The sequence below is a fragment of the Trachemys scripta genome, chromosome 15 (assembly GCF_013100865.1).
Source record: "Trachemys scripta elegans isolate TJP31775 chromosome 15, CAS_Tse_1.0, whole genome shotgun sequence".
NCBI lineage: Eukaryota > Metazoa > Chordata > Testudines > Emydidae > Trachemys > Trachemys scripta.
Window position 1 is genome coordinate 20,334,839 of NC_048312.1, and position 26,626 is coordinate 20,361,464.

Sequence of the window (26,626 nt, forward strand, 5' to 3'; positions counted from 1 at the left end):
AGCCGCAGCGCTCCCCGCCCGCCGCATCAGCAGCTGCCGCCGCCGCCGCCGGGCCCCGCCCCGCCCCGCCTCTGCCAGGCAGCAGCGCCGGGGCCGGCAGGAGCAGCGCCGCTCCGAGACATGAGGGGGGCCCGGCCCCGCCAAGCCCCGCAGCCCGGTCCGGGCCCGGCGGCCGCCCACTGAGCGGCCTGGCCCCCTCTTCGCCGTCATGAAAAGCCCCAAGGAGGCCGCGGACTCGGAGCCGTCCTCAGGTCAGTGTGTCCCCGGGCGCGGCCGGGACGGGTTTCGGGACCCAGCACAGGAGCCGCCTCCGAGTGACGCCCCCGAGGCACCCTCGCCAGCCCCTGCCCGGGCAGCCAGCCCGCCCCGATGCCCCGGATCCCTGCCCGGGGGGGATCGGAGCCGCCTTACCCCACCCCCCCTTCGCGGCGCCCTGCCCGGGGGGGATCCGAGCCGCCTCGGACCCCCCCCCCCCTTCCTTCGCGGCGCCCTGCCCGGGGGATCCGAGCCGCCTCGGACTCCCACCCCCAGGGATCTGAGCTGCCTCTCATCTGATCCCCTTTCCGTTCCACAGCAGAAGGCTCGTGGCCATTGCCAGGTTGTGTTTGTCACAGCTCTCCTGCTTTGGGCACCCTCTATTGCCTGGGTGTCATGAGAACATGGTGCCTGCTGCTACTCCTTAGTGCCCACTTCAGACCCTTTCTGCATAACACACTAACCCCCAATTGGCCACTTCATTTCAAGCGACTGCCTCCAACATGCGTTACCCCTTCTGCTTGACAATCTGTCCCAAAGTGTATTTGGCTCCACGTCTCTGCTTCCTTCCCCAGACCTGAGGAAAGATCTCTGCGTAGCTTGAAAGCTTGTACCTTCCACCAACAGAGGTGGGTCCAATAAAAGATGCCTACCTTGACTCTCTCATGAGAAATTTGAGGCATTCACAAGCCCTGGCTGGTCTGCAGCCCTTGTCGGCAATAGTCCTCTACACACCCGCTGTTGTGCACACTCTGATCGCTAATACAGCAGGTGAAGATTCAGAGCTAAAGCAGTATTTTAAAGGCCTGAGAAAATCCAGAAAAAATTACCAGTCCCTATAAGAGATATTACCCCAGGGATATTCAGGCTCTGATTCTGCACAGACGCATGGACGGGATTTTGAAATCAGATGCTGCCGGTGAATGTAACTGCATGATTGGTGTTGGGGGCTAGAATTAAACAGCTAAGATGGGGTCTGTGTCTGCTTTCCTGAGCACCGTTCTGCAGTGTCTTCTATAACCAATACCTTGTGCTGAAGCTTTTCATGTTGAACTGGGTTCAGTGCGAGGATTTGGGTATAATTTAAATACCAGATCGTTATTTTCCAACAGAACATTCTGGGCTTTTGAGTGTATAGTGAAAAGAAAGGAGTCCTAAGACTGAATTTTTATCACTCTGGACAGACGATGGAACTAGGGCACTCAGTTTGGGAAGATACCACTGTTCCAGGAAGATATGGTGTCTTCGCAAGCTACCGGCAGGTCCTTCAAGGATCTGTCTTCCCTGCACTTCCAGGTCTATCAGATCAGATTGTACCAACCTGCCTACGATCCATGTTGAGGAGGAGAGTAGTGCCGTCCCCTAGGGATTTGGAATTAATGGCTGCTTTTTGTAAACCTGTCACACTGAGTACTGTATTTACCAAACTGGCAATGATCATGCAGTTCAGTTTATTGCTGGAACATACTTTCTCACTTCATTTATTCCAGGACTGTTGGCAATCGTCCTCATCTAGGGAGCTTGAAAAGTAATATGAAGTTGTTGCAGCAAAGGGTGTGTAAGGCAAGGCAGGATGGCTGGCAACTCAATAAATTAAAGGAAATTAATTGACACATTAGGCTTCAGTTATTACTATTTGAGATCATGATGTAGAAAATGTGTTCTTTTCTTGGGACCTAATGGGGTAGAGTCCTTAGTGGAAAATGAGGTTAGTATAATCCACCAACAGGAATTTATGACAAATGATGTATAATTCCTAATGTGAGAAGGCTTTGGAGATTAGCATTTCCTTTAGTATAATGAGTTACTACATTGATCTATACTGGCCAGACATAGACTAACTAAAGAGACTTGATGTCCGCAGCAGGTACACTAGTTTTCAAAGCCACACGGGAAAGGCTAGAAAGCATGTAATACATAGGAATGTGAGAAATTTTGGAAGGAGGCCACAAAATCCATGGAGGCCTGTTTCTGCTAAAAGCATTTTGGGCATATCTTCCCTAGAAAATTACATCAAGTTAGAGTACAACCTTGAAGAGTTGATGTTGACCATGACTAGCCCACATAATGTTGAACACATCTTGTCCCTGTCTTTACACTGACTGCAAAGACACATTGCATTGTGTTGACATTGCGTTAACACAACTTCTCACAGTCTTGCTGTAGCTCGGTGTAGTGTTCTTGAGGAGACAAGTCCTCCTATTGTTCCTGTTGATCACAGGCTCAATTAGCACTTCCTTGTGGCCTGGTATGTTTTTTTGCTGGATGAACACTCGAGTATTGGCACATCGTTGATGGTCAGACTGCACCGAAGGTTGCAACAGTCACAAAATCTGTTAAAACCCAGACACTCAGTTTTGGACACACCACAATAAAAGATGAAAGTCTGTTGTTCTCCTGGTATCTCTCTTAGGGTGTGATTACCTCTTCATGATCATACAGAGGCCATGACCAGGAATAGGTAGATCTGACCGGAAAAAAGTTAGGGAGGAAGAGGAGGATGAATTTGCTGCAGAATTGGCCATACCTATAGCAAAGAGGGAGTGTCAGGTTAAAACAGATGGTTCTCTTACTTTTACAATTTGGAAAAAGACCTTTACAAAAAAAAATTATGCCGAGAAGCATAACCTGCTAATGGGACAAAATAAAAAGTGTTTCTCAAGTAACCCAGTACAACACTAACTGTGATAGCAAGAGGACTGCTAATACTAATGTGTGGAAGTATACACATATCTGGGCTAACTCACATATCATGCTCTTCTAATGATGCATTATCTTTACTACAGCTGACTATGTCCAGTTGCAAGTGCCAGTTATTCAACAGTTGTACCATTGGGACTGTGGGCTAGCCTGCTCCAGGATGGCACTGCAGTAAGTAACTGATTTTGGTTCAGAGGGGTGGGTTTTGAGCATAGGGAGTTGGGAATGTTATCCCCACTGTGGGACCCTTCGTAAGACCAGGATCGAATGTCAAAGGAGAAAAGTTGGGTGGGGCAGCTGTGACTAACCTCACAACTTCATCAGACCATATTTTCCCCAGTGCCCCGCTAAGGATTACTGTTGCCTCGCTGGGCATAGCACCACTCTTCCAGCAGGAGGAAAAGAAAACACAGATGAAGGATAATTAACCAAGTTTCTTGATATATACAAAATATCTGATTAACTTTAAGAATTTTGTAGATTAGCATGTTTAACCCAATAGAATGTTATCCCTGCAGATTAGCATGTTTTGTGTGATAGAATGTTCTCTCTGTTTCTTATTGGAACTGTTACTTATCAAAGCAGTTCACTTGAATTCCTTTCTATGTGTCTTCAAATGACCAGCAGGTTTCTTCTGTATTTATAAGAGTTAGTATCTTGCCACTGTCCAGTTGGGCATCCGTTCTGTGGGGTAAATGTTTTCCAGGAATATGAGAGTTTCAAAGCTATTCTCTGTGTTGCCCATTTTCTTTAACCTAGTAGCTGTCCTGCTGAACTAGTCTTTCCTTCCACAGAGGAACACGAGCTTAGGTGCAGGAGAGTGAAATACCTATTTAGATGTCCACTTAGTAGATATGAAGCAGAAGATTTTCATTTCTCTCCATCCCTTCTGCCAAGACGTTAGTCCGTGCGCTGGTAATTTCCCATCTTGACTACTGTAACCTCTGCCTCTAGCCTCTCCGTCCCCCCTCACCTCTTTTCCTTTCCACTTCATTCAAAACCTCAGTTGCCAAGATCGATCTTCTTACCCTGCCAATCTGACCTTGTGTCTTTGCCTCTTGAATTCCAATGGCTTCCTTCTTTTTTTCTGCATAGTTTATTTTTTCTCACTTCCAAAGCTCTCCATAACTTTGTCTCTGAATAAATCTCTGCCCTCCCACATCACCTTCCCCCTCACCTCCCGCCTCTCCTCAACTGTTTTTCATTCACACCACCCTCGGTGCCTGAGGGAACCTTCCTTTGAATATTTACCAAGTTCCTTTCCTCCTTTAAAAAACTCCTTCTGAAACATACCTATTCCGTGAATCAATCCAGCTATAGTTGCCATACCCCTTCCTGCTGTTGAATTCGTGCTTTTAGATTGTAAACTCTTCAGGATAGAGCCCCATTATTTGTTTAGCACAGCTCACCTCTTGTACAGCGTCCTGTACATCTTTAGAACTGTAAAATAATTAAGACAGCACTAAATTTCCAAAAGGGAAAACAATCACCTGTGATAAATCCAGTGAAATGCTCCCTACCCCATTTCCTTTGCTTTGGAATTTGTGGTTCATTTGTGGGTTGTATTTTGGTTGTTTCTCAACCAAACCCTAATGTTTCAGGTTTTCCCTTTTGTGATATTAAGAGGTTTTGGACTGTTAGACACACCTTCTGCTAACGTCTTTGCTTCCCCACTTCCTCTAATACCCTAGGTACCTGAATCGTTTGAATGATGAAGAATTTCAGAAAGCCATCCGGGAACTCCGGTTAACAAAGAGTATCTGGACCATTGACTTGGCCTACCTAATGCGGCACTTTGGTGTTAAGCATAGGTTCTGCACACAGACACTTGGAGTGGACAAGGGCTATAAAAATCAGGTGAGCATCTTCATTCACTGGGAAATATCAGGCACTTTCCATCATGATCCATCAGGGCCATGCTGGTGGAGCTGTGTTATTGATGTGGTTAACCACCATTCCTGTAAGCAAGGTTTGCCTATTGTCAAACTGTCTATGAAACAATTCCAAACCCAGGTTAGATGTGGTCCCAGATATTTTCCAGCTTGCGTTTTAAAAAACAGTACGAATTCAGTGTTCATGAAAGGTTCCAGCCTATTTAACAGCCTTGGAGACTGAAGCCCTCTATTTATCTACAGAACAGGTACAGCCGGGGCAGCAGCAGTGCTAGCTTCCACTACATTTCCCCCGCCAACGTGCCTCAACCCTGACCTGGAGGAACCACCTCTAGAGGTGAGAGGGGAATTCAGTCTCCATGTCCATTCAATCCTTGGCCTCTGTTGATATTGCCAACAAAAAGGGCCAATTCGATCCAGTAGTGGTTATGTTTTTTCTTACGTGGAGTCCTGAAATCTAGGAACTAAATTGATACGACCAGATTCACATAGGCAGCTAAATAGCCATCAGCCGGAGACTGCAATAACTATAGACCTGAACTGAATTTGAACTGATGAACTAGAGGAGAGGTTCTTACCCTGTTTCTGGTGACCTGCGGGAGAATGACACCTTAACCATTATCAATCCCCTAAACCACCCAGTCCCTCTCTAACCGGTTTTTAATTGAAGATTCACTTTACTAGGGTGAATTTCATTCTGATGAATTGTTGATAAATCATTCTTTATCCCTCAGTCGTTCTACAGGAAACACTTTGACACGGAAGAGTACAGAGTGAACCAGCTGTTCGCCCAGGCCAAAGCCAGCAAGGTGCTGGTGGAGAAGTGGTGAGCTTGTCATTTCATCTCCTTTTCCCTTTGGAGACTTTAGGGCCCTGAGTCTCCTTTCACACTTGTGTAACTCCACTGAGTTACTTCTGACTGTGGTGGTGTAAGTCAGACTGAATTCAGGCTCCACCCCCTCTTTATTTCCCCTATCTTTTCACTTCCATTGAGACAGAGGGAGGAAGCAAAATGGTGACTGGGAAGAAGAGCAGAAAAGTGGAGCCCCAAAAGGGGAAAAGCAGCATTTTGGATTTGCTGACAGGAAACTGGCTATTTATTTAGGCTGAAAATTTGGTCTTCCATTAAGCTAAACTAGTGGGGAATGTCTTCTAAATAGCTTTTATTAAATAAAGTTGCCATCAGTGCTGAAGCGAATGTTGCAGTGACACAAAACCCACTGTTCCTAGAGCTGTGCTAACACTGCTCAGCCACTGCTGAGAGAAATAAACCAAAATCAGGCATGCGTGCTTTTGCTCCCTTGGAAACCCTGTAATTTACAATATTTGCCAAATGAAGGATGACATCATAGGAGAAGGAACCTCCCTGGAGAGAGACTTAAACATGGGAGAGAGAAAAATCACACACAAGGCTTAAAACCTTATTGTTAACAGCAAAATTTGGAAGAGGAGAAAAGACTCTGGGTCATATTCAATCTGACTCTAAATGAGTATAAACTGAAAAGAATTGCAGCCACTTCCACCAGGGCTGCATTTGACTCTGTATATTGTTTACTGGGGTGGATGAGTAGTAGCAAGAGAAGAAAGAGAAGGTACTATTTGTGCCTGGAAACAATGGCCTTATTGTGCTTTTACATGCTTTTTTAAAGCTGCATTTGCCAGACTCTTTAGTGTCCTGTTAATGCACTTAGAGTTTGCATAGCAGCATCTATCCACCTAGTGCTGTGACCTGGGAGGAGGAGGCAGCGGCAAAAATCTAGGCCATATCTAGCACAGAAACAAAGCTTTAGATTTGGCTCACATCAGGGAGGGGGAGGCGGTTGTATATGCGCCTGTGCAGTACTAGGATTGAGAAGGCAATGGGGAAGAGCAGTGCTGGAAGAGATTAAAAAGGACATCAGTTCAGTGAGGCATTGCACACAGCCTGAACGTTTGGATCTGATCCAGGGGATGAGTGCAGACTGGTATGGTACACACCATCTGTCTGTGTCTCTGAATGAAGAACTTCAACTCAAATAAATGGGATTGCCAGGTGGGCATGGGTGATTTTCATGCTCGAAATTGGGTACAATCAAATATTAGAACAATAATCCTGGCAAGAATAGAGAGCCAAACAATGCAACTTTATAATTGGGAAACTATTCTTACCTGACAAAGGTATCTTAGGATGCAGAGACCAAGATGACTGGGGATCTTGTGCCATCCAATCCCTCAGCTGAGAAAGACTTGGTGCTTTAGAGACTAGCTGCATTTGGGCTTCCGGGTGGGTGGGATGGGATTGGATTCTACAGCATCCCTAACTGCCCCATAAATAAACTAATTTCCCTAGTGTTGAATGGTTGTCAAATACTTCTGACAAAAATGCTGCTCCTCCAGGGCATCTGGGACATCTTGAGATTCCATTCATTTTAATACATGTTCTATAGAACTTCAGCCAGAACGGCTCTGCTCTTCACTGGCAGTGAGGGTATAATAGACTTGAATGGAACAACTACTGTCTGCGGCTGCAGTAGTGCCCTCAACAACAAAGATATGTAAAATAATCATAGCAATCACATAACAGAGATGGACATCATCCACACTTACATCGCTGGGAGAGCCCAATCCAGTGAATACAGATCTCTCTCCTGGGCTTCTTTGTGAATGTCTGAATTTTCTTCTGCAGCACAGTGACTGTCCAGGACATTCAGGAGCACCTGTCCCAAGGTCATGTAGCCATTGTCCTGGTGAATGCAGTCTTGTTGCTGTGTGAACTTTGCTCAAGTCCCGTCAAATATTGCTGTTTCCTCCCTATTGGCCAGAAGTGCTTCTGCAGGAATCCTGACTACCAGGGTCATTTCATTGTGTTGTGTGGCTACAACAAAGCCTCAGGGAGTGTCTACTACAACAACCCTGCCTATGCTGACCGTGAGTAGCTGAACTTTGTTTCATTCTGTGTGGATTCTCCATCTCCTCATTACTAACGTGCATAATGCAAAACCAGCTGGAGTTTCCCTGATACCAGGCGGCACCAGCTGATTGGCCCATGATTGTTCTTACAGAATTCAATGATTTCATTCTTTTCTGGGCTGCGATTCAGATGAAGCATTGGAAATATATTCTGACAGGATTGCAGAAGCCTTATGATTATTAAGAGGGACACAGTTTAGGAGTGCTAAACTATACACGTTCAGTATCTTGAAGAAAGAACAACATGGTGTGTAATTACACAGAGCCCACTTCTGCAGTGGTTATGCACATAAGCATTGCTCTTGACATCAATGGGACTACTCAAGCGAGTAAGGGCTGCAAGATAAAGCCCATGAGATCTAGTTCTGTTTACCCAAAGGCAGGCTAAGAGCTGTTCATGAGCAAATTCTTCCCCTGGCTCAGCATGACTAACACTCTGCTCCTGTCCCACAGGAACATGCAGCACCAGCATCAGTAACTTTGAGGAAGCCAGGACGAGTTACGGCACAGATGAGGATATCCTGTTTATCTACACGGACAGCTGACATCCAAGCTTGCTGCTTTGTCATTTCTGGCGCAGTCTGCCCAGCACCTGCATGGCAGCTGGCTGCTTGTCTCAGGACTCTTACTGCAGAGACTTAGCTCCTGATTTGCAGTGGGATCTTAAACAAGGGATGCTTTATAGACATTCAGACATTTATATTGCAGTGTTGTCTTCATCTTTTTATTCCCAATGATGAAATATCTGATGTTGCAATATCTAACACACACACACACGCACATTTTAATTTTAACGTTGCACATTTGAGAGCAGTTTCAAAATGCAATCCCCTCAGAGTCCGACTCTTACAGTTGGCTGTGAGCTTGTTTCTGAATTAAAGACTTGAAATAAAACACACCAAGTACACGACTTTAGTCTACACGTGGGAATTTGTGCACAGGTTCAGCTACATGAAGCAAGAAAAGAAAGAGGAAATACACGTTGGTTTGCCTTCAAAACTGCCAGAGCTGATCTTCACTCTAGATTTAGTTATTTAATGGTCAGAAGGGTGTAGATAGGATAAATGATTAACCTGGCCCATGATTATTTTTTTTCAAGGAAGAAAATGACTTGTCAGCTGTTGACATACTGTGGCAGATTCTATCAGCATTGCCTGCATAATGGGAATGAAATACCACTTACAAAGCAAGCTTCTTGTGTAAACCCAGCTTGACTGCTCTCACCACCTGTACCTGGGAATTGAGTTTGCAGTTTGATCTTATTGTCAGTGGAGGACCAGTCTTCCTGCTAAGGGCTATAGGCTACTCCTTCCAAGTAGTAAGCACCTACTGTCATTTTGCCTACCGAGTTATCTTGCATGAGTTAAAACGTTTCTAGGAATGGTTTGACCAAAGTTCTGTGTTGCCCCAAAAGGCTGACTGGTGACATTTTATTTGGGCCTAAGAAATTTTAAGTCTGTGTGCAAAGGGTTGGAAACATCCCCCCCCACACACACACACACTCTCTCTCTCTCTCTCTGCAGTATCCAGGGATCAAGTCTAGGTACAGTTTTTAAACTGTTGATTAAGTAAATGCATTAAGTAGTCACCCAAGCACTGAGGGTTTATGCCTTGTGTGCAGAGGGTTATTTTAAATGTCTGGCAGGAGAGAGAACAGATTTTGCGCGAAGCCTGTATTGTAATTTGAGGTTCAGCATTTGTTGTTGAGATTTATTGAGGGATTTCCCAGGAACAGATACTGCCAGGAGCCTGGCTCAGAACTCTGCTTCAAATTGAGAAGGCAGGGAGAACAAACTTCTCTTGGCTGAAGTCCAAAGATGTTATAGCAGGAGCCCAGACTTTCTACCTCTTCTCACTCTACAGCTGTGTTCTGGAATAAGCAGCAGGGTCCTCACTGCAGTCTGATGCTTTAAGCTAAACTGTAAGATTGCAGCAGGCTGTGTGTAGCCCCTTTAACATATTATCTGGGATCACCTGCCTGGCAGAGAAGCACTGAAATGTAGGAAATAATTCAGCTTTGACCTTACACTTCCTACAAATTTTGACTCCCAGTCTCATCGTGTCTTGAAATTTAGCTTTATGACTTTAACTACAATAGAAATGTGCTTGGTTTTATACTTAGCCTTTTCAGCTGAGGATTCAGATAATGTACAATTGACTTAAAGTCACGCTGGCAAATCCTTTGGGCCCAAAATCTGGTCTACTCTAAAATTATAACTGGTTTGAACTCACCTCCAAATTCCAAAATGATTTTAAAAACAAAAGAAAAAACGTTGCTATGGATGTAAGCACTATAACATGATATGTTTTGTACCTAGACAACCAGCTGAGGAGACGCATCTTAAACCCATTGCCTAAAGCTGTAATCCCTGATGGTGCAGGTAGTAAATAAAAAGCACCCTTTCTGGTGAAAACAGAGTACAGGGAGTCAGTGTTTAGCAACACGCTAAAGGATAAAAGTTGTAAGGAAAAACATTTTCTAATCTAGGTGGCTTGCAAACACTGGAGAGTACCAAAAAGTACTTGATGGGGTATGTTCAATATAATCTAGAGTGCTCCTGTCTTCAGTGCCTGAGATACAGCAGCAGGTGAGTAGAAATGCCGTTCCTTTGCAAAATCTGAAAAACGAGTTTGATGGAAATGTGTTTTCAATCAGAACTCATTTACAGCAGGTGTGGCTGGAATGCACTTGGGCACCTGCTGCATGTGAAGATGACTGGGAATTAGGGTACAAGTTAGTGGCAGACAGAACAGAAGCATCAGAAGTTCCATTACAATCACTGCAGAGGGCCTGTGGCCAAAACCAGTAACAGGTTTTGCCTTATAATGCCTACAAAACTGGCTAAGCTACCAGCTGGCCACTGCCGTAGAGAATTGTATGTCCAAGTCCATTTGTGTGTAATGCTTCACTGTGAAGGATTTTTAGATGTTACTAACAACACATCTGTAAACTAACTATTCAGTATCTTTTGTTAATCTGTGCTTTTTTCCCCCCATCCCATAACTCCTCCAATATAATTTAAGCACCATGGAATTTATTTTCTGAAAGGGGTGTGTTTAGCCCAATGAAAATCGTTCTTACAGCGGGGTTAAGAGTAATGATATGTTGCCATACAGCTTTGGTTCTGGTGTTCAGATCCTGGTCTTGAACCAACTTGGGAGCAGACATTAGACTGCATGTATTCAACTCAAAGGCAAAATGGAATCTTGTCTCATTGTAAGAATACCTCATGTAAATGATGGAAGCAGCTATATGGGTGTAATCATTTTTACTGCTGTTGGGTTAATCAGTATTTGGGTGGCTGGATTTTAAATAGTTAAATGGAATTTAAAGATTAAATTACAGCTGATTAAATGACAAAGAAGAAAACAGGAGCCCCTCACTGCCACAGGATCTCCTACAGGCAGGGAAAACAAGTGAAGACTGCCCTGGAAGATGAGCCTAGAGAAAAGAGGTGAAGGCCATATTTGAGTAGAGCTGAAATTGAGTAGGCATGAGTCAAACTTTAGGGTAAGAAAGCAGTTAATTGGGCAAAAATAAAGAATGTCTTATCTTTTTTCTGTTAGAAATTTGCTTATCAAAAAGCTCACCCTGAAAATGTTTCTGTGTAATATCTTGTTTTATTCATATCGTCCACAGCAAAGAAAGGGATATTTTACATGCAGAGAAATTTTATACATAAATATATTTTGTCTGTAATTGAGCCATTCTCAATAAAGGTTTTAAGTGAACCCCATAGCACAGTGTAGCAGCTGTATTTGTCAACCAGTTTATTATGCAAAAATGTGTCAAGATCTTTAAAAGAAGTATGTATTAAACTAGAAATGATACAATTAGCTGAAACTGCCATTTTGAAACTCTTAAGAGACAAATATTTACTTCAGCTGTGGGTATGCGGTCATTAGGATTTAGGTTCATATTCCTTTCACTTTTCCCACACACATCACTACATCAGACTATACTAGGCAAACAAAAAGGGAAGCAAAACTGGTTATATTCCAAGCTCAAAGCATTCCATGTACCATTGCTATCCACACACTACAGTTGTCTTAGGCATCACACAACCAGTGAGTATCCTAGCTGAGTGCAACTCTTTGGTTGAGATCTTCAGCTCTGCACTGGTGCAATCTACACCAATTTCTTCTAATTCCATCTCACAATGCCATGCTGGGCTTTTGGAGGTTCCTTAAAAGGCTCTGTGCCTCTAGCACCATTACTGGGTACTACAGGAGTACCCAAAGGCATTTGTTGAACTATGGTGGTACGGTATGGGGTTGGTATATGTGCTAAACTGCTGCAAGGTCAAACTATGTGATAAACCATAACATGTTATCATCCTTGCAATAGTTTCCTTTGTTAGTGTTTACATACTTTTAATGGGATCAATACACAGAAGCCTTATCTGCACCAATGATTCCCAACTAATAGGTCACGTCCTGTTTGGGGGCCACTATCCGGTTCTAGGTGGGCTGTATTAAATGCTTTATAATACAAAACAATAGAAGGAAAGCAATGAAATCCCAGACTCTACAGTTAATTTGTATAAAAAATAAATATGGCCAAATCTCAACCTGGAGGTGGTGGTATAGAGAGAGATAACAGAAGATAGGCAGAAATACCCCCCTGCAGAGAGAGAACCAGTCCTGCTGCTTACAAGCATTTCAGGCAGTTTGTTTTGCCACAGAGCTGGGGTTCCCTGCTTTCTTGTGCTGCTTGGATTAAGTGCTTACTGTGGGTGTGACACGGGGAGAGACAGGAAAAAGTAAAAGTGAGCAGACAGATCCAATGCATGTTATGAACAAAGCTTAAAAATATTACATTTCTTTCTCACTACTGATCCCCCTTTTTCCCCACTCACATCACATGGTCTGTTCCTGCATGTGATATGAATGAATTCCACTATCATTTGTTATACTCATGGATTATGCAATGGTTGTATTTCCAGTGGAACAGTCACTGGACTGAAGGTTGGAAGCTACTCACCTATACTACAGAAAAAACTTCCTAGGCAGCCTTCTTACTTTTTTTTGTTCATGTAATTTGGGGCCCTGCTTAGAAGCTTTAGTTTCCTGTATTTAAAAACTGGCTACAGGAACATAAGACGACAAAATCCTGAAGTGCTATGAAAGTCTGCAATAGTAATACATTCCATTACAAAGTACTGAACACTGTTAGAGTTCTTTTTGGCTTGGCAGTAATTTAAAAAGATGTCTCGCTACAAAGCTGTCTGTCCTTCACGGCCAAACTAATCAATGCTCTAGAAAGCAACATTCATAATAGCTTCATGGAGTTTAGATTAAAGCCCTAATAGAATGTGTAGCATTTAATCCTGCTTGACTGAGATTTTTTAAATTGTAGAGCATTAAGATGGTTAAGATACAAATTGGATATTAAGAGCTAGATTCTGAACTAAAATTTATTAGTATAAAAGAGAATAATGCCTTTGATTTCAATGGAGTTACTCTGGTATTACAGACAAGTTTGGTTTTAGCACTGGAAAAGGTCTACAAAAGTACCCAGTGCTATCCCTTGCCGTTGTAGGATTACTTTCTCACACTCTGTTTACTGATCACTTGTCATAAGTGTCCCAAACAAGGGAACTTCCACCAATTCTCTTAAGAAAATTCTACCACTAAATTTTTTTATTGGGAATTCTACAAACAAATCTTTTTCTTATTTTTATTCCATCCTTTATACTTTTAGACCCTTGGCTCACTTTAAATAAATTACTTATCCTTGAAAAACCTTTGAATAGCCCCCAGGCTCCTTTTATCTTTACTAAGTCAAGCCAAACCATACACATTTCATTTTAAATCTTTTTTTACAGGACAGAGGCCAAGACTTTTAAAATATGGTTGCCAAAAATTAGGCTCCTAAATCCTTATTTGGGCACCGACATAAGATCCTAACTTCAACCACTCTGTTTTTTGCCAGACCTTTTCCTTCCGTATTTTCCCGTGTAAAACTAATACATAGGACATGCAGTTCATTTTTTTAAACCACCAATTTAGATACACCAATTCTCTTGAGGCAATGGTGCCCAACCTTATTATCCTAGAAGACCACATAAACCTAAGCACACTTGTGTGGGCCAAACAGATTCTACATATCTTAATAAGATTTCAGCCGACAGCAGGAGTCCCGCCACCTGGGGCTGATAGTCTGAGCCCCGCTGCAGCCTTATGAATGCTCTGGTGGGCTGTGTAGGATTATGGGCCATATGTTGGGTACCCTGGCTCTAAGGAGTCAGATGGTGGAACAGCAATGCTAAGGTCATTACCTCCCCAGCAAGATAAATAACCTAAGAGGTACAATGTCCACAAGCTGAAATACGTAGTGTGGCAGCATCCATATAGTAAGATTCTAGGAATGGCACTCTGAAGCCTAAAATGTCTGTTGAGTCAGTGTGAAGCAATGGAAACAGGTCCAAGCATGGCTTGAAAGCTCTGTTTACAATATCACCAGGTTCCATCATCACTGAGTTTCATGGCCTACTACCATCCAATTTTTAAGTTCTCAGCCATTTTGACCTTACGTATTACACCTGGGTGGTGTACAGCTATAGTAAGGCATGCATCTCTATGCTATGCCGAGGGTTCTAGACCATTGTAATATCAGAGGTAACACAACCACCTTACTCTACAGCTAATTTGCATGCAATAATTTCATTGGTTGTACTAGGGAAACTGCACAGATGCTGGATTACCTGGCCCAATTGCCACAGCCACAAAAATCAACATAAATCTCCTAGCACAACATAACCCACACAAATAGACACAACCAGCACACACCACTAACCCCAAACACCACTCTGAAGCTTAGAATCATAGATTCATAAATTCTAGGACTGGAAGGGACCTCGGAAGGTCATCTAGTCCAACCCCCTACTCAAAGCAGGACCAATCCCCAGACAGATTTTTACCCCAGTTCCCTAAATGGCCCCCTCAAGGATTGAACTCACAACCCTGGGTTTAGCTGGCCAATGCTCAAACCACTGAGCTATTCCTCCCCCCGTCTGCAGCAATATGAAGCAATGGAAACAGCTACAAGAATAGCAGATGGTAGTTTTTGTTTAGAGCCATTTTGGGCTTTTTCATAAACATGACTTAACAAATTACACCTGTGTGACAGCACGGGCGTTCAGCCACTTATAACAATGTAAAGTTATCATGTGAAGTGAGGGGAAATACAGTCAGTTCCTTATCTAGCGCTTCCTTTTGGGAAGTACCAAGAGTCAATGCTTGTATTCCTGATACTCTTCTGATAGGACTGATTTGGCATACAAAGAAAAGGAGACAGGTGTCAGAAAGTCTCAGACAAAGCTTTTAAGTGTTGACATTTTTATCCCACTGAAACAAAGCATGTAGGGAAAGTGCACTAGCATTTCCTCAGGGCCAGATTGGTTTTGTATATGCTATATCACCAACACTCATACAGTATAATGCACATTTCAGAATTTAAGCTAAATCTGACCAGGTGAGTTCCTCACCCAGCCCGCTATCATTTGCTCATCGCTTTGCAGTAAGTGCTTTATAAAAATGTATAGTAAGTTTTGACTGGCAGTGACTGTACCTGCACTTGCCAAGTTTCAGTTGCAGTACCAACTGTAAGATAATAGAAGATGGAGACTTTTGCAGACTAACATACATAGATCACTTTTGTTTTGTAAAGGAGGAGATGCTATCACCTTGGTGTAAGAGCTCTCCTACCAGAGGACACCGTCACAGCTACTCTTTAATAATATTGGGTGCAAAGTTAAGTTGGACAGCCTTCATGAGTTCCTCTGCATACATCTTGTATCTACCAGTCATCTGGAAAAGAAAAGCAAAGCTGTAGCCTATTTCAGTAACTTCCCATTAGCTGCTCCTTCTCCTCCCCACTGCCAGGGAGGATTACAGATGATCAGTTGAAGGAATTTCAATAGAAAATATTGATTTACATCACTTTTAAAAAAAGAAACATTAACTACCAAGAAATGGAAGGTCTTAATTCCATCAATCTTCAAAAATTACCAATGCCCTGGCACAAGCAGTCTCTTGCAAAAGCTAAGCTCTCATTTAAAAACACATTACAAATGGAGTTCTATGGTGCAAAGTGACTATGTAAAATTGGCACCGTCTTGCTCAGCACATGTACTCCGTGTGTGTGTTTTCAGAGTCACATTTGCTGACAAGTGACAAAAATAAATTCTTACAGCTTTTTTTAACCTGTGTTACCTTTGCAGGGCTAACATAGGTGAGTGTGAGAGCTGAGTCTCTTTGCTGTGCACTGATAGAATTATGTACTGAATTCCAGTTACACCAATGTACATCCAATGAAGGTAGTGGAACTACACAAGTGAGAAGTCTTCACATGATGCTCCCAGTAACACCTGAAAACCCCACTGCTTTCAATGGGTTTGCACAGGTGTCACTGTAGCATTTGGTCTGCAGAACCTGTATCTATGTAGAAACTTATACAGCTCCCATTGTGGTAGCATGATCATCTGGTGATGATGCACAGTAAGGGAAGAACCCATCTTGATTTTCAGATCCCAGGCAGACTTTTCAGGGATGATAGAAAGAACAGAGAGAGAGAGAGAGAGAGAGAGAGTGTGTGTGTGTAAAATAGCCATATAAAACATGAATTCCATGCTGCTCTTTTTACAGTCACTTTTCACACTAAGTTTATAGCCATTATACTTGTGAAGAAAGCTTTCTAAATGTGACTTGATACTGCTGTCTTCCTGAGTGTGCAAGCAGCCTGAAACATTAGCTTTGAGGGGAGTGAACTTGCTCCTCTCACAGCAATAGAGTGAATTCTGAAATGTAATGAGGACAATGGTTAATTATTTCACTGCTGATCATTTTAGAAGAAACATACAGTTAATGTCCTTATCCATTGCTTCTGGATGCAGTGGCAGATCCTGGAGCAAGTTATGGGGATATGTGGTTGCTGTCAAGGGTTGTCTGGGTGGGGAGCAAGAAGGTCATGCCCATCACCCCCAAATGTCAAGCCACCTCTGGCTGTTCATAAGTAGAAAGGGGATATTGTATTTCCATCAAATGACAAAAATGTAAACTGCTTCCTACTCTTTTCTGGTTGTCAAAAGCCCCAGTTGTCCTCTACTCAGCTTCCAAAACTTCCAGCAATGCCGGTTTGCACTGTCAATACAAAACTGCAGCACACTGGAAACAGAAGACGTGGGGGCAGATAAAATAAACAACCAAATATAAAAACAGCACAAGGGATATTGTACTACTCATTTTCATACTGCAATAATAATGTCCACATTTGAATGCATCTAAAATGTGCTGTTACAGTTGAGGGGCCCCTGTGTATTCTCTGATGACCAAGACCTTCGTTCTGCTGAAATGACCCCTCATTTTACTGAGGATGTAAAATTCAGTACCCAGTATACCACAGCCACCAGGTCCAGTATGTCACAGAATATATAAGAACATATGGCACAGGCGTATGCCAGAGCAAAACACAAGGAAGCTGGATGTATTTTTGTACAGATAAAGACCTAAAATTCTTTGTTACCATGTCTGAGTTTCAGGGGTCGGCAACCTTTCAGAAGTGGTGTGCCAAATCTTCATTTACTCACTCTAATTTAAAGTTTCATGTGCCAGTAATACATTTTAACATTTTTAGAAGGTCTCTTTCTACAAGTCTATAATATATAACTAAACTATTGTTGTATGTAAAGTAAATAAGGTTTTAAAAATGTTTAAGAAGCTTCATTTAAAATTAAATTAAAATGCAGAGCTCCCCGGACCGGTGGCCAGGACCTGGGCAGTGAGCGTGCCACTGAAAATCAACTCACGTGCCGCCTTCGGCGCACATGCCATAGGTTGCCTACCTCTGGTTTAGACACTGGAATACAGTATCACTGAAGAACTCAAGCAGGAGGAGGATGACAGACTGTAAAGGTCACTAGCTAGAGGGTTTATCCTACTTGTTGCCAGGAGTCAAGGTGCATATTGGGTTCAGGAGGAAAGGGTGATCGAAATTCCAGACCTATAGAACTTCTGAGGACTAAAACTAAGTGCTTGACTACATGTGGACTCTTTGGGTATGTCTACACAGCGAAAAAACATGTGGCTGGCCCTGGTCAGCTGACTCGGACTCACGGGGCTCAAGCTCCAGGGCTGAAAAAATTGCTGTGTAGACATTCAGGCTCAGGCTAGAGCCTGGGCTCTAGGACTCTGTGAGGTGGGAGGGTCCCAGAGCTTGGGCTGCAGCCTGAGACCGAACATCTACACCGCAATTAAACAGAGCCTTAGCCTGTTTGCCCATGAGCCCAAGTCAGCTGGCATGGGCCAGCTGCGAGTTTTTAATTGCAGTATAGACCTACCCTCAGGAAAGTTCATCTAAATTAACTAAAGATGTGTTAGATTAGTTAAACCACAGTAAACCCGTGTGGATGCTCTCATTCAGAATTAAAGTGGCCTAAATTCCATTTAGCTTAATTCACTTCCACAGTGAAATAGAGCAGGAGGCTTCAGAGGTGAATGGGGGCAGTTTTCATGTCTGGCTTCAGGCTGTCTGCAGGCTCAGGAAGTGAGCAATCCACCACTTAACCTTCTGAGTGTGATCTTCAGAATCATAAGGACCAGAAGGTTTCATTTTTTAGCAACAGCTTAAATTCCACAAAAACTAATGTGTAAGGCCCATTCAATGTCATATAAAAGTTAGCAAACTATTCTTAGAGAACTGGCCAGGTTTCTTTACAACCTTTGGGTCGGCAACCTTTCAGAAGTGGTGTGCCAAGTCTTCATTTATTCACTTTAAGTTTCCGCGTGCCAGTAATACATTTTAACATTTTTAGAAGGTCTCTTTCTATAAGTCTATAATATATAACTAAACTATTGTTGTGTGTAAAGTAAATAAGGTTTCTAATGTTTAAGAAGCTTCATTTAAAAATTAAAATAAAATGCAGAGCCCCTCGGACTGGTGGCCAGGACCCGGGCAGTGTGAGTGCCACTGAAAATCAGCTCGCGTGCCGCCTTTGGCGAACGTGTCATAGGTTGCCTACCCCTGCTTTAGAGAATAAGGACTTACCTTAAAACTCCATTTGTCACTGACTTGCCTGCAAAGGTTTAGATCCACCTCAGTCACCAAAAGCCCATCCTGTGTGCGAGAAAGTCCAGGTGTCCGACTACCATCTGGCGCAGCCACATAACTCGAGCCATAAAAATATCCCAAGTCATGGTGGGCTTAATAAATAAAAAATATAATAAATAAATAATAATAATAATAAACGTAGAATGCCATGGGCAAATAAGTATGCAACCTCACATGTTGTTTCCCCTGAGAAACTCAGGATAACTTCCTCTATTTTTTCACCCAGCTGTGCCCTCATTTAACTCAACAAGCCACCACAGTGAAGCCACAGGAAAAAACTGTAGCTCTAACCATTAGTTACCTTTCCCACAGAGGAGAGCTTTCACATAGACAAACAGGAATCCACGCAACTTTCATAGGCTTTTCATAATGGATTACTGTGCTTGCTAATTATTAAAACTATTTGCATTTAAATAAGGGCTTTGTTTCTCTCTCCCATCTAGCCTACAATCAAGTAAATGCCAACTGTGACATCGCAATGTGTTTCAAAGCAACTGACAGAGTTCACAGAATTAGCTCTTCAGTACAGGACCAAAGTATAAAACATTGAGATAGGAGGAAGAAAAATCTTATTAAAAATGCAAATATCTTCAACGGGATCAAATGATTGGCCACAAGATCAAAAGCATCAGACACCTCGAAAGTTCTGCACTGCTCAGTGTGGGCAATCAAAGTGAGAGATAGCAACCACTAGCCACCTTCATGCAGCAGCTGCTAATACTGAGCTCCAATGTCAGGCCAATACAAGGATCTGTAGCAAATGAGTTGGCTGAGACTCAGACTGAGGCCAGAAAATAAACAGAGAAGATGGTGGTTCCCATAGGACAAATGCTGAGGCTACAAGTGAATATTGGTGGGTTACATCTACCCCAAGAGAAAGCAGTTCAGAATCTCAGACTTCTTTTGGATTTCTGAATAGATAATCAGGGAATCTGACAGAGTACAAGTTTATTTGATTTTTATAACTTATCCTTTTGTTCAAGCCTGTAGTGAACACAACAATGCATTAGGTTATTCTTTTCTTTCTTCTCTTATTTCTGAATTATAATTGGTGTTTACTTTTGCCCGTCATGTTCTCACCATTTATAATGATATAAATTAAAGAACAGAATAAAACTGGCCAAGTATATTTTGGTTTGCTCCTGTGAAACCCCTCTAAGGTACGTCTTCACTGCAATTAATTTGGGCTCTTAGTCAGGTGTTGCCCCTCACCCCACTTCCATTCACACAAAAGCCTCTCTCCTGGATCTGGTGGTGCTTTACACTCAGGCTGGCTGGCTGTATAGGCGAGAGCTCCTGTGCTGCTTCCACTTGGGCTGACAACTCATCCACTTTGCAGTAAAGATGCAGGCTAAATCACTCATGCACTGACACCTCCAATGGCTTCCCACAATTTCTCCCATGTGCCCAAGACAGACAAGTTCTACCATGATTCACTGGGAAAGAATCATAGGGTGTCTCAGCTTACTGCAGCACAAAGAACGATGGGATATACCCTCAAAAGTCATAGCAACATAGTGAATGCAGTGTCAGTGAGGACACGGTCACACAGGTATTGCACTCCCCTTGCTGGGGCTAGATTAATCCAGGTGCTGATCACTCATCTTAACTCTGCAGTGAAGACATATCTGTTGGGAATTGCACATTTGTCTATTTATAAAATAGGCATTACAACAGGAGTAATCGACAGCCTAAAGGAAGGTTCTGGGAGTCTGCTATAACCACATCAGACTCAGACAATTGTTGTAAAGAGGCAACGTTTTATGAAGCAGTAAAATGGAGAAGTCCAGTAAGAGAGTCTCCTGTATGTCTTAGCTCTGCACCCCATCTTCAGCATCATGTGGCTCGGCATGTCAGAACCTATAACTTTATGTAAACGATTCACAAAAACACATGAGACTCAATAGATCATCTGTGTGTCTGGATATGGACTATATGAAGCTAATCATTTTCACATTAACTTGTGTATGTATCAACAGTACTTGGTAAGAGAATTTCTGGCATGGATTTAAAGTCAGAACACGAAGGTTAATGCATCATCATAAATCTCACTGACAACATAGGGCAAATTTATGGGGCTTTGCCTTGAAAGCTTCCAGGGATCAGACAGACTGGAGTCCCTAGGAAGGATATAACAGCCCTATATAAGCACCTCCAATGACCATATGCCACTGTACTTTGGATATCTTTCCTACTAGTTGCCTGTAGTTTCTATGACAGTGGCATTTCTGGGAAGTAAGGCTGCTCTTAGATATGGAAACTACCGGCAGATAGCCGGAAAGATAACTCTTCATGCTTCAAAATCAACAATTAGCAACACATGAAGGTATTTGCTGAACGTACCTTTCCCACCATCTCCAGATGTAAATGCATTCACGTAGTATTCCTGTGAAACAAAGGCCGTTTGAAATGAGGCTGTAGATGGCACTATAATCTCATTTCATGCAAGAGGCTCTTGCTGCAATACAATGTTTAATATACTAACATATTAATTAATGCTTGGCATACATCTTTTAAGACTTGTCTGGCTTACGATCAAACATTTCCTGTAGAAGGGAATCTTCAGTGTCACCTAGTTTCTAGATTTAAGGTAGTGACTGTCTTGCTAGAATTTTAGGATGGACTAGCCTGGAAGACAGGCATTTGCTTGGGTGACAGCATTGTATTCACAGCACTTTGGGGAATATGAGTAGTAATACTAGAGTGTCACAACTCTGGTCATGGCAGAGGCCTATGCATGAAATCTTTTAATGTGGGGGAGCTGGTGCGCAGGCAGCAACCTTATGAAATTTGACAGGAAGGAGCCCTGGACCCGGTGGCAGGGGAGTCGGAGACATCTGGAGGTCTCTGTCCTGCTGCAGCCCTCATCTGCCTTCACAGCCGCAGAGAACTAACAAGTCCTCAAATACACCTGTTCCACCATTGGGGTTTTGAGAATTAATTTAATTAATTAATTAATTAATGGAGATATCCTATCTCCTAGAACTGGAAGGGAGCTTGAAAGGTCATTGAGTCCAGCCCCCTGCCTTCACTAGCAGGACCAAGTACTGATTTTGCCCCAGATCCCTAAGTGGCCCCCTCAAGGATTGAACTCACAACCCTGGGTTTAGCAGGCCAATGCTCAAACCACTGAGCTATCCCTCCCCCAGTTCGAGGTGAAGTCTGGACCGTGCTTCATCTGGAACTTCACCTCAGAACTGTTTGCCAAAAGTGATCCTACCAGGAGTACAAGACTCTGGACGACATAGTTCTGAGGGTCATTGGGACACACAAGCCCCTCCACCACAACAGGTTAACGATCCAAGGAGAGAACAGCTCTGGTATGGGGGTGGGAGAAGAGAGATTTAAATGAGGTAGTCTTTGCAAATAATAGAAAGGAAGAACGTATGGTCTAACCAGGTGGACACAAAGCCAGATTCATGGAGAGCACCTTACAAAAATATACACACTAAGGTGCCCAACAAAGAATTTGCATGTGCTTTAGCTCTGAATGTTGCAGTGTTGATGTAGTCATGTTGGTCCCAGGATATCAGAGAGAGAACTTTGGTGAGGTATAATCTTTCATTGGACCAACTTCTGTTGGTGAAAGAGACAAGCTTTTGAGCTACACAGAGCGTTTCTTCAGGTCTGGGAAAGGTACTCAGAGTGTCACAGCTAAATACAAGATTGTTTAGTAACTAACACGTTTTAAGGAACTATTAACTGAAGTGGTCCATTAACACTCCTCCAGTCATAGGACAAACAAGGGGGTTAATGGATTGCAGATTATTGTAATAAACTATAAATCCACTGTCTTTATTAAAACCATGATTTATAGTGTCCAGCAAAATTATGAATTTAAACTCATAGGCTCATCTTTTGAAGGAATTGTGCTAGTTTTCCTCATCTGAGGATGAGGACTGATAGGTCAGATATGGAGTGGAGTGATTGTTTTGTGAAAAGTATTTGCCCATGGATGATATGGTATTTTTGTCTTTTATGATTTTTCTGTGAGTTCATTCAAGAGCATAATGACTGTCTGGCTTCAGCGACATAGTTGTTACTGGGGCATTTAGTACACTGGAAGAGGTACATTACATGTTGTGATAGGCATATGTAGGACCCATACATCTTGAAACATGTGTTGTGGCAGATATTGACCATTGTAGCGGTAGCGATACGTCGGCAGGTTTCGCATCTGTTTTTATGGCAGGGTCTCGTGCTGCTTTGAGTTGGTGGGTACTGGTCTATGGGGAGCTTGCTTCTGACAATGAGCCTGGAGACATTAGTGGGTTGTTTGAAGGCCAGAAGAGGAGGGTTGGATAGACTTCTTCAGGAGGTGCTCCCCATCGAGTATGGGTTGTAACTGTTTAAAGATACCCCATACTGGTTTCAGTATAGCATGGTAGGTGACAACTTGGGTTGTGTGGTCGGAAGGTTCCCCCCACCCCTCCCCGTAGTGAAGTAGGGTCTCTTGGGATTTTGGGATTTTCCATGATGTGATCTACTTCTCTGGTGGAGTATCCTTGTTTGGTAAAGGTGGTTTTACATGTGTTAAGGTGTGTATCCCAGACTTTCTCCTTGAAGCATATTCTGTGGTAGCTGAGGGCCCGGCTGTAGATAACAGATTTCTTGGGATGGTTACTAGATCTGTGAAGGTAAGTGCGGTCATCCATGGGGTTTCTTGTATACAGTTGTCTGTAAGGTTACACTGTTGACGCTAATCATGGCCAGGAAGTTGTTGCTGCTGTGAGAGTGTTCTAGAGAGAGTTTGATGGATGAGTGGTGGTAGTCGAAGTAGTGGTGGAAATCCAGAAGGAAGTTAGGTCATCTGTCCAGAGGATGAATATAATATCGATGTATCTTAGGTATATTGGTTTCATGGTGCATTTATCCAGAAATTCTTCTTCAAGGTGGCCCATAAAGAGGTTGATATCGGTATTATTTTCATCCTCTGGACAAATGATCTAAACTTCCCTACAGGTTTCCACCACAACTTCCCTTAAATGGTCCCTTAAAATATGTGCTAACTACTTATGCTAAACAATCTGTTCCACCTTGTATTTAGCTGCACCACTCTGAGTACCTTTCCCAGATCTGAAGAAGAGCTCGGCACAGCTCGAAAGCTTGTCACCATCACCAACAGAAATTGGTTCAATACAATATATTACACCTCATTCACCTTGTGTCACTATGTCTGAAGACAGGCCTCACCTACTGCACAGGAAAGTAGAATTGGTTCCATGATCTCAGCTGTTAAGGAGAGAAGGTGTCTGACTAGTAGGAACTAGCTCTGTTACAGAAGTGCAAGGACACATTTCATTTTCAATAATCCTAGTGAAGGAGACACTGGGTTCTGCATAGGAGCTAGGAGAATTAGCGAGAAGGGGAGAAGCATTCATCTTAGGCCCTGTCTACACTAAAGGGAAAAGTCAATCTAAGCTACGCAATTTGAGTTATGTGAATAGTGTAACTCAAATTAACATAGCTTAGATCTACTTACCGCAGAGTCCATGCTATGAGATGTCGACGGGAGACGCTCTCTCATCGACTCCCCTTACTCTTCTCGATCCGGTGGAGCACAGGAGTCGACGGGAGAGCAATCTACGGTTGATTTAGTGAATCTTCACTAGATCCGCTAAATCAACCGCCGATGCATCGATTGCCACTCGTTGATCCCCCGGTAACGGTAAACAAGCCCTTAGTTAAATCCTTCACCACGGAGAAAGAACAAGTCAAGAATAGGAAGGAGCTGCAGCAGAATGCAGGCTGCCAGCAGCAGGGCAGGTGGCTCACACTCTCCCTGCTTATTAGGTATCATAGCAACACTTTCAATCTTCAAAGCACATTGCAAACGTTCATGAGAGAGGAGATCTCATGCTATACAGAGGAATACAGGAGTTTTCCAGGTGTCCTAGTGCTACCATGTAACTCCGTTAGCACTAAACAATTCATTATCTAGGATTAAAATGTGCTCAAATGTATAGATTCTGAAACTAAGGCTACAAAGCAAAGTATTCAAATACTTACCGTTCCAACTCGGTTTATGGCACATGTAAAACAGTGGTTAGCAATAGCTGCATTTCTTGCTTCAATTGGCCACAGTGACTCGCTGCAAAATAGTAACAAAAAGGTGGTGGTTATTGTTTATTTGCATGGTTCATAGATAAATTTGGATATTTCATGGGCTATGGACACCTGCAATCTTGAGCCTCTCGATCAGGGAAACCAAAGCTAACTACAGCCAACTCCTGTCAATGATCTTGGATCACAAAGAGTGGTCACCATTAATAGTCAGCATTTTCCACCAGATTCAGCATAGTTACCAACATTATTTCCATTCCACATATAGGGAGAGGCTATTTTATCTGGTAACATGGCAAATGCTGACTTTTAATGGTGACCACCATGATGAGAGTTTTAAATGCCTGGCTTGAGATTTTCAAGCAGTCCAGGGAATTTAGATATGCACCTTCCATTAAAGTTACTGGGAGAAATTTTTTTCAAAACAGTCTGGAAGACTTATGTTAATTTTCAGGAATCCAAATAATATTTTGCAGCAGTGTAGAAAGTTTCTCGCTCTAATTGCCCCCCTCCCCCTTTCTCCAGGAGCAGTTTCTGAGGCAGGCAATGGGAAACTAGGTTATCTGAAAGCTAGAAAAAAAAATTTCACCCCTTCTGCTCCCCTTGTTCTACTTGCAGGTTTCACAGAAATTTTCAACAAGTCATTCCCCTATGCTGGGCTGACAGAACAAAAGAGCAAGCTTGACAAAAGCAGCCCTGTAACATTTCAATCATTATCCATTAAACCAGTCTCCACACTGTATAGAAAACCAAGAACTGAGAAATGGGAAAGAATTCCTCCTCCTCCACCTTAACCCCTCAGTCCCTTTCGAAACTGGGATTTGATTTTGGAGACACTGAAAACTCAGTGTATTTTTAGCCGTGTCAGTCCCAGGATATTAGAGAGACAAGGTGTGTGAGGGAATATCTTTTATTAGATTAACTTTTGAAGAGGAGCGCTGTGTGGTTCAAAAACTTCTCTCTCTCTCTCTCACATCAACAGCAGTTGGGCCCATAAAAGATATTACTTCACTCCCCTTGTCTCACTGAAAACGCAGGAAGCCTTCCTTTCATTAAGCATAGTGAGACACAGGGATCAGATCACTCGAGAAGATATGGTTTGACAGTACCTACAGCACTGAAAAACAAGAGTGACTGGGTGTACACTCCTCTTCAAAATCACCCTCATAACAGCATGTAGCTACCCAATATTGCCAGCACTTCTAAGAAAAAGGGACTTTGTTGAAAGGCTCCTGCAAATTACAATTTCACAGAAGGAAGGAGAAATACTGAGGGAAAAGAGACTATAGCCAAGAGGTTACTACAGAACAGCTTTCTTCCATTTTCCTAGGACACTTTTCTGCATGGGACTCAAGAGTCCTCTTCCTGCAATAAAAATTATACCCTCAAAAAGCAACCAAGAAAAGAAAGCTAATAATCAGGAGAGCCTGGAGCACCCAGAAAAGCAATGAAGTGCCTCAGGAAGGCAGTGTAATTTCTGTTTGCTCTCCTCCTAATGGGCTGTAAATGGACTAACATCACAAACATTATTTTAATGGTGATATTTGTAAAGCCCACTACAAGTGACTCTGTATTTACTAAACTCTTTTCGAAGGACATTTTCCAATATTAAACAACCTAAATCAGCAGCTATCAGCTCTTATCGGGAAACAGAATT

The 26,626-nt window shown here is 42.8% G+C and overlaps 2 protein-coding genes across 5 annotated transcripts in view; one reads left to right on the forward strand and one right to left on the reverse strand.

Annotated features, from left to right (window-relative positions):
- The first annotated feature begins 52 nt into the window (after nt 1-52).
- GUCD1 (guanylyl cyclase domain containing 1) lies at nt 53-10,544 on the forward strand. 2 transcript variants are annotated; one of them, XM_034791378.1, is made up of 6 exons: nt 53-251; nt 3,042-3,126; nt 4,647-4,812; nt 5,582-5,673; nt 7,513-7,754; nt 8,250-10,544. In XM_034791378.1, exons 1-6 carry the CDS (start codon nt 209-211, stop codon nt 8,339-8,341), a joined length of 720 nt encoding a protein of 239 aa, XP_034647269.1. In that variant the 5' UTR covers nt 53-208; the 3' UTR covers nt 8,342-10,544. The 2 variants fall into 2 exon arrangements, with proteins under 2 accessions (XP_034647269.1, XP_034647267.1); XM_034791376.1 differs by lacking the exon at nt 53-251 and adding an exon at nt 891-1,026.
- Nucleotides 10,545-11,397: 853 nt separating this feature from the next.
- The window catches only part of UPB1 (beta-ureidopropionase 1), a 40,855-nt gene continuing 25,626 nt past the window's right edge, over nt 11,398-26,626 (reverse strand). For 2 of the 3 annotated variants that reach the window (XM_034791373.1, XM_034791374.1), the window contains exons 8-11: nt 24,916-24,997; nt 21,250-21,292; nt 18,844-18,998; nt 11,402-15,608 (exon numbers count right to left, since the gene is read on the reverse strand). In XM_034791373.1, coding sequence (XP_034647264.1) covers nt 15,525-15,608; nt 18,844-18,998; nt 21,250-21,292; nt 24,916-24,997 — 364 coding nt within the window. In that variant the 3' untranslated portion in view covers nt 11,402-15,524. Of the gene's footprint in view, nt 15,609-18,843; nt 18,999-21,249; nt 21,293-24,915; nt 24,998-26,626 lie in introns of all 3 variants that reach the window. The other variant, XM_034791375.1, reaches the window with a different exon arrangement.